Source organism: Atta cephalotes (genome assembly GCF_000143395.1).
Source record: "Atta cephalotes unplaced genomic scaffold scaffold00003, whole genome shotgun sequence".
NCBI lineage: Eukaryota > Metazoa > Arthropoda > Insecta > Hymenoptera > Formicidae > Atta > Atta cephalotes.
In genome coordinates this window covers 7,996,454-8,007,462 of record NW_012130067.1, presented here as the reverse complement: position 1 = coordinate 8,007,462, position 11,009 = coordinate 7,996,454, and the positions used below count along the sequence as shown (strand labels likewise).

At 28.8% G+C, this 11,009-nt stretch overlaps 1 protein-coding gene across 1 annotated transcript in view; it reads right to left on the bottom strand.

Moving 5' to 3' along the window:
* LOC105625795 (tubulin alpha chain-like) overlaps positions 1–5,358 on the bottom strand; it is a 6,999-nt gene extending 1,641 nt beyond the window's left edge. The window contains exons 1-5 of the mRNA XM_012207109.1: positions 5,347–5,358; positions 1,358–1,580; positions 992–1,096; positions 619–815; positions 255–351 (exon numbers count right to left, since the gene is read on the bottom strand). Coding sequence (XP_012062499.1) covers positions 255–351; positions 619–815; positions 992–1,096; positions 1,358–1,580; positions 5,347–5,358 — 634 coding nt within the window. The remainder of the gene's footprint in view (positions 1–254; positions 352–618; positions 816–991; positions 1,097–1,357; positions 1,581–5,346) is intronic.
* Between the last annotated feature and the right edge of the window lie 5,651 nt (positions 5,359–11,009).

Genomic DNA, 11,009 nt, shown 5'->3' with positions numbered 1-11,009 from the left:
AGTTATATATATATATATATATATATATATATAGAGCTACATTGTCCTAATAAACTTTTTTAGACATATGAAATGTTGAGTAGAAAGCACGCTTTCTGCTAGTATTTAAAATCCATTTCTAAGAGAAATTGCCGTTTCGCAATCGATTTTCAATAATTGAGTTGTAAAAGCGTTCACGAAATTCAGATAATGTAATAAATTTTACAAATATAAGATTAATGTTGATTTTAGATTCAACATTATCGCAAAAGTACGCACCTGATTATCTACAATGAAAGCCACTTCGCTGTGTTCTAACGTCGGATGAGTGTACAGAATTGCGTTATAAGGTTCCACTACTGCAGTCGATACCTATGAAAAATGTAAACGCTTTCGTAATAAAGAAAATAATTAGATAGTCAAACAAATCGACAATTTCATAGTTTGTTGAGAAAGTAGACTATTCACTAAATAGTATCAAGGAAGCAAACAGAAATGTATATATGTATACAGTATATATGTATATTATTATATCATTAAATTAAATTAAAATTAAATTATATCATTTGAATTTTTTTCAAAGAAATCAGAGTTCTTGAGCAAAAATCGAAATATTCCGAGTAGGGAGAATAATATTACCTGTGGGGCTGGATAGATACTAAAAGTCAGTTTACTTTTCTTCGGATAATCTGCGGACAGTTGTTCCATAAGCAGACTCGAGAATCCGGAGCCTGTGCCACCGCCGAAAGAATGGAAGATTAAGAAGCCTTGCAAGCCTTTGCACTGCTCTGTCAGTCTGCGTATTCTGTCCAAAGTGAGATCTATGATTTCTTTTCCTGAAAAATCGCAAGATCATTAATAATACATAACTATCATTCTATTAAAAAACACATTTAACGATCTTCTCTTACAAAATGAATTTATATAGAATATTTTTGGCCAATCGTTTATACGTTATAATTAAGCTTCAACCTTTTTACAGATTTACAATTGTGAAGGTAAATTGAAGTACCTATTGTATAATGGCCTCTGGCATAATTATTAGCCGCATCTTCCTTCCCGGTAATCATTTGTTCCGGATGGAATAATTGTCTGTAAGTACCCGTGCGCACTTCATCTAAAGTATTAAAAAATATAATTCGTTATTATATCTTCTTAACTCTATTATTAATGTATAATAATACACGTACCTAAGAAAAATTTACAGTGATTAAATGATCGAGACCAGGATTTAATGATCAGTGATTAAAGACGTAACTCTCAGCAATGTAAAGTTATAAAAATTTGTATCTTCAACTCAACAATCAATAATTTCTTTAATAAATGAATTTTTCAATTATAATGCTCAGAAATCAATTATTCTTTCTAGGACACTTGCCTACTACCGTTGGCTCGAGATCGACCAAAACCGCTCGTGGGACATGCTTCCCCGAACCAGTCTCGGAAAAGAATGCGTTAAAGGAATCATCTCCGGAGCCCACACTAACATCGCTGGGCATTTGTCCGTCTGGATGAATACCATGCTCCAGACAATAAAGCTCCCAACAGGCGTTTCCCATTTGCACACCCGCTTGTCCTATGTGAATGGATATGCATTCCCGCTGCGCATAAACGGGAAATACTTGTGCAATATATTCCAATATATTTCATAAATCTACATACGCAATAAAATAATATAATTCGATCAAAATCCAAAAGAAATTATTTATAAAAATAATTTTCTCTCTCTTTTTTCCTTTCACTCACTTATATTTTCGATTCTTTGTTATTTGGTTGAAATAAATTCTTTCGCCTTTTCTCAAATAATGATATATAAATAAATAATAGAAATAGTAAAAAAATTTATATGGATTAGAAAGTCTACTTTAGTTTATTTTGCTTTTCGTTATTTGCACTGGAAAGAGTTTGGATACATTAATTAGAATTTTGGTTGAAAATGGATCAAAATTTTTTAGTTGAATCTATAGTTCTACGTTAAGATATTAAGATCTAGAATTCTGAATGATACATCAGATCATTATTTAAAACTTATGCTTGTGCCCTCAAAGAGCAATCATGATTGATATAATATAATTATAATCACGCCACTGCAAAGAGATATTGTTTGTTATCGTAAATTTTCGTATTACTTTAAAGTTGAAACTGACGGAATAGTCCCACCCTACTCTGTGAGAGGAGAGAGAGAGGAGGGTATATACATTAAAGACAAAACTATTCCACTATAAGTCGCATAAATAGTCATATTCGCTACACTTCATTTAAGTATTATTACCACCTTAGAAATCGTTAAAAAATTCACAACAGCCTTTACTGCGTTCATAATTTCATAATACAACACGAATAGATCGTTACGGATGTATTACATATTTTCAAGATAATGAGAAAATTACAGAAAATTATTCTAGATTGCATTTAAACGTAATACAAAAAAAAATTAGCAGCAGTTTAGAATCATCAAAAGTTATTTCACTAAGAAATTGAAACTTTTTAGCTTTACTTTAATGGAAATAAAATAAATGTACACGTAATATGTAATAATGAAATGTAATATAATAAACTAACAGATTACAAGATCAATTGAGAATATAAACAGATGTTTCGATAATGATCTCCTTTAGGTCATTATCAATATTTACTAATTATAGTAAATATTATAATTATAATATAACGATGTTAATATAATTACATATATAATATAATTACAATATAACGATGACGGCCAAGATTGAGAATAGATATATAAAAAAATACAGTCTTCAATTAAGATGTAATCCATAAGGAAGCTTCGATGTAAAAGCTTCGCACGTAATAATTCATTGTTAGTCACAATTTCTGAAGAATCTCAGTGCAAATTTGATGATATGATATGATAGTAACGCTAAAAAAAGCGCAGTATAAAATTGGATGACAAAATATAGTAATGCCAATAAAAGGTTCATAGCAGCCGGAAATTTTATAAGTAATCAATCGAATAAAAAAAATGGAAGAATCTGTTAATATACAAAAATATATTAAGTAAAATGAAAAAATAAATTAGGTTCATATAATTTAAAATATAAAGTGTAAAAAGAGAAATGTGTACATAATAAAAATTGATACCTTAATAAGCAAAATGTGTTGTTTAATATTATATAATAAAATGTAATAAAGTACGATTGAGTCAATATATAAAATAAAATAAAGATTGGCGTGTAAGCAAATGGGATAGAGATGATCGTTACTGTCTAAAATATTATTGTACAATAAGAGTCATTGAGAGTCAAACTAAAAGAGAGAAATATTGCCCGGTATGGGAAGGGTAAAAATTAGGAGTGAGGAAAAAGAAAACTAGGAAGGGGAAAGAGATTGTATAATATGAAGATAGGATTTCGGTGACATTTTGCCTATTTAAGCTCTGTTTCTGTCTTTTGATATGAATCATTTCTGAATTATATTTATATTATAATTATTGTTAGTTTATTACATTAAATTTGAATTGTTTTAGCTCTTCGTATTACATTTATTTTATTTAATATACTTTGCCATATGACATTATGTATTTTAATGAAAATGTATGAAAATATTTTATAAAATAAAAACAAAAATTTCAATTTTTAATGTAAATACTGTTTAAAGTGTAAAATTAACATAAATTTAATGTAAAATTTCATTGCAATTCAGAGATTAATTATTCTGTAAATAAATAATTTATAGTAAATAAAAATTTATTTATAGAACAATCATGTTGTGCCAAGATGATAAAACTTAAAGATTAATTTTTGTATGAATATGAAAATACTTATGAAAAGATTTTTTGAAGTCGCTGATTTCAAATATAACATAAAAAGTATATTACAAAAAAAAATCAATTCTGCAACAAATTGTTATAAACAAATTGAACAATTACAATTTGAAATAGAACCGAAAAGAGAACTCTAATTAAATATGAAGAATTTCTATTTTTGACCGAGAAGCAGATCTTAAATACTTTATTCATTTAATAGATTTATATATATTATTGATTCCACATTCTACAAACCACCGAATTGCTTTTCCGCATTCATGCACACAGGAGTAGTAATACCAAATCTTAAATACAAGCAATTTAATAATTTTTTATACTAATAAGCATCTGATAAGCATATTCATTATTTTAAACTTGATTATTTTTTGAGTATATTTCAACCCTCTATACATTATAATGAAACTTTGTATAAACCATTTTGAATATGTATTTATTTAAAGTAAATATTGATCAGAAAGTTCGTGTCATTTTTTTTAGCACAAAATTTATATTTACAATACCTTCATAAAAAATAAACGAAATTTAAATAAAAAAAAACAGTTTTGAAGAAGCTTGAAAAGCTCTCTACTTTGAAAGGTTACTATGTTTTTTGAGTTTCTGTAGAGTTTGGTAATTTTTATATATAGAAAACTATGAACTGAAAAAGATGGAAAATTTTCTTTTAATTTTGGATTCTTCTAATTTTCCTCAAAAAAAATTTGCGAAAATTTTCGATCCAAAGCTTAAAGTTTTTCCTACAAAATCGTTTTTTAAAAATATTCTCAAGATTTTTTTTGTTATTGAAGTTATCGAATTGAGTAAAAGGAGCCTTTTGACTTTGATTGCTCATAACTTCGTTAAAAATCATCATATCGCAATTTAAAAAACAAATTTTTAAAGCTAAAACTTTGCCTTTGAATGGATATACAATAACATATAATAACAACAAATATATTTTATGTATAATTTTGAGTTAAAAAAAACAGCACGAATTCCAACTCAACCAACTCAATACTCATACGAAAAAATTGAGATTTTGTCATTATTTTTTACATTTTAACATTATAACAAGAAAACAATAATAACAAATAAAGTAAATAAATTAAAATGTATTGTTCAATAAAAATAAAATGTTGTAAGTATACCTTTTATATATAATTTAAAAAAGTATGAATATATAATAAGAATTGAATAAAACATCAATTGGATAAATAATAAAAGGTAAAAAGAGTTAAGAGCTAACGTTAATTCTTGATAGCTAATATTTAATATCTTTCAAATTTTTAATCAATTTTTGTTTCGTTCTTAAACTAGGATCTTTTCAATATTAATACATAAAAACAATTCCTTACCTTACATAATAAATCAAATATTAAAAACGGTTGAATATTACAAATTAAAAATCTAAGTATGTGGTGAATCTAATTTCCATGCTTCGTTGTCATTTTTTCATTGATCAATATTATTAGATATCAGTTGTAATTTCATTAGATATCAGTTGTAATCATGCTAAATATATAAACACATTTATAAAAATGGATATAATATATCCTTAAACGTAAAATATTATTAAATATCAGTATCTGTGTTTTATTATTAATTACCTTTTTTGCCATTATTATTAATTACCTTTTTCTTAAAAAAAGTTTCTGCTCGTTAACTATTATAAATACAGGATAATCGACAATGCACTTTCACAAAATATATGTTTATAAGTATCAAGACACAAAGATATTTAATTAATTCATATTAACTGATTTTATTAATCGTCTGTTTTCTTGCATCAAATATTCATTCAACGTAATTGAATCTATATGATTAGTTTTACAACAATTTTTACTGTACTGATAATATTGAGTTCACTTAAAAAATTTCTACAGATTGCACAGATATTAGCTATTCTAAGGAAAATAAATAATTCAAAGAATCTATAGGAAATTTGAACTTTGATTGAGGTCGATTCCGTTGTATGTATATCTATTTGTTATTTATTTCTATCCATTCATTTTTCTATCCTATCATTTTTACGTTGATCAAAAATTAAAGTAATGAATCTTTTTTTTATGGGATTATAAATATATAAATAATTGTATCATTTCCACGTGATGTAATTCACATATTTATGCTGTCCTACAATAAAATATCCTACCGCAAATGATATCAAGTTTCTGATTTAAAAAACACATGAGTCTGTCGAGCGAGTTTAACAAGCCTTAACGAGACTGCAAAGGAATACGAGCTATGCTTAACAAGGGATGATTACCGGTGGCCCAGACATCGTCGACTAAAGCAGTGTCTGTCAACAAGGTCTGGTAAAAAAATGCCACCTTGACCTAATGTGTCCCCCATGGATAATTCAGCCGTACCCTAAAAGTGAGCATCTATATTGGCGTGCTTATAGCCGGCCTACTTTCTGACTTATGAACGCACATGGGCGATATGTCGTCTCTCGTGCAATACGATATTATACGTACTCTATATCTGCATGATACGTTAAAATCGATTTTTTACAGGTTGACACACTGTAACCATAGCAGCTTAATCGAATATCAAACTGCATACTCGCATATGATATACGCGATTGCATCGATTCAATCAAAAAGATTTCATTGTGATCTTAAAATTAATAGACGTAAGAGAACACAAATTTGTCATTCAATATATAACTGAGTAACGCAGGCTTTACTGATCTCAGCTGAATCTTAGTGCTTAAATAATATTTGTAAAACGGGATATGTATATAAATTCATATCGACAATATTATTTAAGTCCTAAGATTTAGATAAGGCCTTCGTTATTCAATTGTATTCACATTTGCGATTTTAAAACATTTTGTTTATTTGTCGTTCAACTCTCATAAAACAATTTGAGCCGAATGGAATCCATTCCTAAATCCTAAAAATATTATTCTCGCTTCAGAGAAAAATATTCGATACAAGCATGTTAATGCATAAATATTTGGACATCCTAAATAATGTGGTTATAACAATAATGAGTTTTGCTCATTCAGTTTTTCTAAAACTCGTATTATTATTATAACCACAATATTTAGGATGTCCAAATATTTATGCGTTAACATAAATTTGTATCGAATATTTTTCTCTGAAGCGAGAATAATATTTTTAAGATTTAGGAATGAATTCCATTCGGCTCAAATGTTTAGCACTCTCAATTTTACTAATGTATATTTACTATGTTGTCGATTGACAGGTATTCAAAGCATGGATCGATATTTCGTAATTCACGTTTCTCAAGTAGTTGAAATATATAAAAAAATAAAAACCTATATAGTATCAATAAGATTGATATCTCAATTTCTTTTGATATTTCACAAATATATTAATCATTTTGAAAAATTTATGCATAGTAGTATTTAGCTTTGTTTAACTAACGATAAGAAACCGTAACAGAGTTAAACTAAAAGATTTTGTTAAAAAAAGCATTTTCAATATTAAAAAAGTTATTATGTTTATTAACATAGAAATTTCTTTAATATTTTACGAAACATTATTTTCGGACAGAGATCTTTTTCAATCGATCTTTTAATCATTTCTCCTTGAGTTTCTTTTCCATTCATTTAATCTACTCGAAAAAAACTTTTAATTGACCTCATAAGCTCTAAGTGAACATTTAAAAGCACAAGCGTGATATTTTCCTAGCTGTATACTTTTATGACGTGTATAGCATGTATATTATACGCTTACCAGGAACAGCGTTGTTGTATAAAGACTTACAATTCTCGTTATTAAAATGTTTACAAATGTATATGTTTGTGTAACAAATAGAAGAATTACATTAATATTATTAAAATTCATACATTTTAATATATGAAGATAAAAATTACGATAAATAAGTGTATAAATGTGTAAATAATGATAATTTAAAAAAAATTACGATTTTAAATATTGAATATGTTAGAAAAATGTTGAAAATATGTTAAGAATATGCTGAAATATTTTGTCTCAGCAAATAGATATTATTGTCGTTAATCAAAAATGATGACAAATAATGTCTATTTGCTATCTGAGACAAAATATTTCGTTAAAACGACAAATATTGTCAGGCTTGTTACCTACGATTTTTTATGTAAATGCATTTGCATATAAAAAGCTCTATTCTAATTATTAATATAGAAACTAAGTAGAATAATAAGGTAATAAGATTATATTTCATACAGTTGTATCCTAATATTATCAAATATTATCATAAATTAAAATTATATTATAAATTTTCTTTATTTTTTTGAAGAGTAAAAATGATTTTGGAAATAATTTCCTTTATAAAATCAGTCTCCAATTATAAAATTAAATTGAACATGTTTTTATTAAAATACAAAATACGTACACACACACACACACACACACACACACACACACACACACACACACACACACATATATATATATATATATATGTTTATTTTTTTTTTAAGGAGAAATATAATAGTTGAAAATATTCGATATTAATGAAAAAGATGTAATAGAGAAGCAAAGTACTTACCATTTTTTCGATATCTGATTATTCGTTTGCACTCGATAGCAAGCAGCGTGTCGGACCACGACTCGTTCACTGTCTGACTTTGCGGATAGTACGATCACTGCGCTTCGCCATTTAATAGTAGCGCTACATACGGTATCTATCTATGAACCGGAATTCATAAGCGACGCGAATCAGCTTAAACTGCTATAGTATTCACGACAATTGCATATGCGGGTGCACATCTACAGACAAGGTACACTATCAGTCATTGTTTTCTCGGGAATAGTTCAAGGTACAGGAATGTTCTTTGTACACAACTCTGGTAAAGAAAAAGGTCAAAGATATCTTACACATACAAGAATAATTATCTTCATTATTATTTATAATTAAAAGTCTATATTTCTTAAAATATTTGTCAGGAGTAATCTTTTTACGCTCTGATTAGTGTTATTATGATAAATATATATAGAAAATGGGCGCCTCCAATAATCTTGACCTTGATATATGTTGTCAAGGTTATGATCCTAAATAACTTCTAACAAGTTTTAGCTGTCGCTCGTTATTCACAAAAAGTTATTAACAAAAAAAGATTTGAAAAAATAACATCTTATTTCTGCTATACATATTGAGTTGTCCAGAAAGTTCGTGCCGATTTTGAAGGAAAATTGAAACGCAGAAGATTTAAATTTTTAATTTCATTTATTAAATTTAAATCTTTTGCGGCGCGAATTTTCCGGACAACCCAATATATAATATATAGAGTGTGTTCCACAAAGCTCGCAACATTCGTGGAATCATTTTATTTTTGTTGTTTATTAAATATTAAACAAGGATAAACGATGCTCGCGAGCATTGCGAGCGTTAAATAAAACGTAATTATGACATAGAAAAATTTTGGCCAACTTTGACTGACGATAACTTTGCGAAAAATTATCATAGAATAATTTTTTTTTTCTTGCTTATGAAATGGTTTTCTACATGCAGAGAGTTTCAACCCATCCCCCCCCTCCCCCCTCCTATTTCAGAGGCGCACGATTTCTACGCGAAGCGACTTTCACCCCACCTTTCTCTGCTTCAGAGACACATGATTTTGGCAAGGAGAAAGGGGGGGGGGTGGACCTCGCTTCGCATAGAAAGTTGTAATTTTTGTGTTATATACATAATAGAAAAGAAATGTTATTTTTCAAATTTTTTTTGTTAACTTTTTAACGAACAACGACCAATGCCTAAAACCTATTGTAAGTCATTCAGAATCAAGACCTTGACAATATATATAAAGGTCATTGAAAGGATTGGAAGGCGCCTCTTTTCTATATATTTACTTTATACATTATAAAAAATAATTATACCGGGTGTTCAAAATAAAGCATTATAAATTTTTATCTCGGAAACACAGCATTATTGAAAAAATTGTTCAGACAAAAGTTGTAGGAGCTATTTACTAATTTTATCAGTTTGATCTTGAGTGATGTCACCAAGGTCAGATCAAGATTATATCGATTTTTTAAAATGGAACACCCTACTTTTGTTTCCAGAATCTAATAGCTGTCAAAAGCTTTCCAAAACGTTATAAAAAAATATTTTTTCCTTAAGTATTTTTTGAGTTGATGCTTGAGAATCAGGCCGAGTTCAAAACTCGCAGTAATAATAGGCGGTATATTTCGCTTGTCTGCTTCTGTCTTTCCGCGAGTTCTGATTGGCTTCCACCTTTCCGTTTTTCCGTCAAGGTATAAACCCGTCCTTACAGTACCGCCGGCATTACCCAAGGTGTCCGACCGACGGCTGAAATCTCTTGAATGTTGTTCAAGATCATGTTCTGGATATTATTTGTCAAGATCAAAGTCACTTTTTACATAAAAATGAATTTTTATGTAAAAATGAAAATAAGAGAAATAATCTCCAATGACCTTGATCTTGATAAATGTTATCCAGAACGACACGATCCTGAACGACATTCAAGAGGCTTTAATCATCATATCTTGGATAATGCTAATGCAGGGATTGTAACTTTCAAGCATCATAACTCAAAAAGTACTCAATAAAAAACAATTTTAAACAATAATAATTAAATAAATATTAATTAACGGGCAATGAGAGCATTTACAGCGCGATATTTGAAGCGTAATACATAAAATATATTCATAATACTTTTACAATACCTGTTGATACAATATTCTTGCAACAAACGCGCTATAAATGCTCTCATTGCTCGTTAATTATTAGGTGTACAACTTTGCTTCCGCCGTTTTCCTATAAATGGCTTTAGCGGTAAGTGGTGGTCGAAATAAATAGATCATAGACGTCATACAATAAACTTGGGCATCTGTCAACATAACCCCATAGAAACATTAGTCGATTTGTGTCTGCATCATAAAGTTATTCTTGATTGAAAATGTCAGTTTACGATCCAAATTCTCGTTATTTGCGGGAGGTTTTAATTTTTTGCTTGAATATGAAGAAATCTGCGGCTGAGACTCATCGAATGCTCTCAAATACTTATGGTGAGGCCGCTATTAGTGAAAGAACGTGTCGTGAGTGGTTTCAACGCTTCAAGAACGGTGATTTTGACGTCCAAGGTCATACTCTGTATTTGGTGGGACCAGCTCGGCGTAGTGTATTATGAACTGTTAAAACCGACTGAAACGATCACAGGCGATCGGTATCGAACGCAATTGATGCGTTTGAGCCGAGCATTGAAAGACAAACGGCCGTAATACAACGAGAGACACGATAAAGTGATTTTGCAGCATGACAATGCTCGATCCCATGTTGCGAAAGTGGTCAAGAC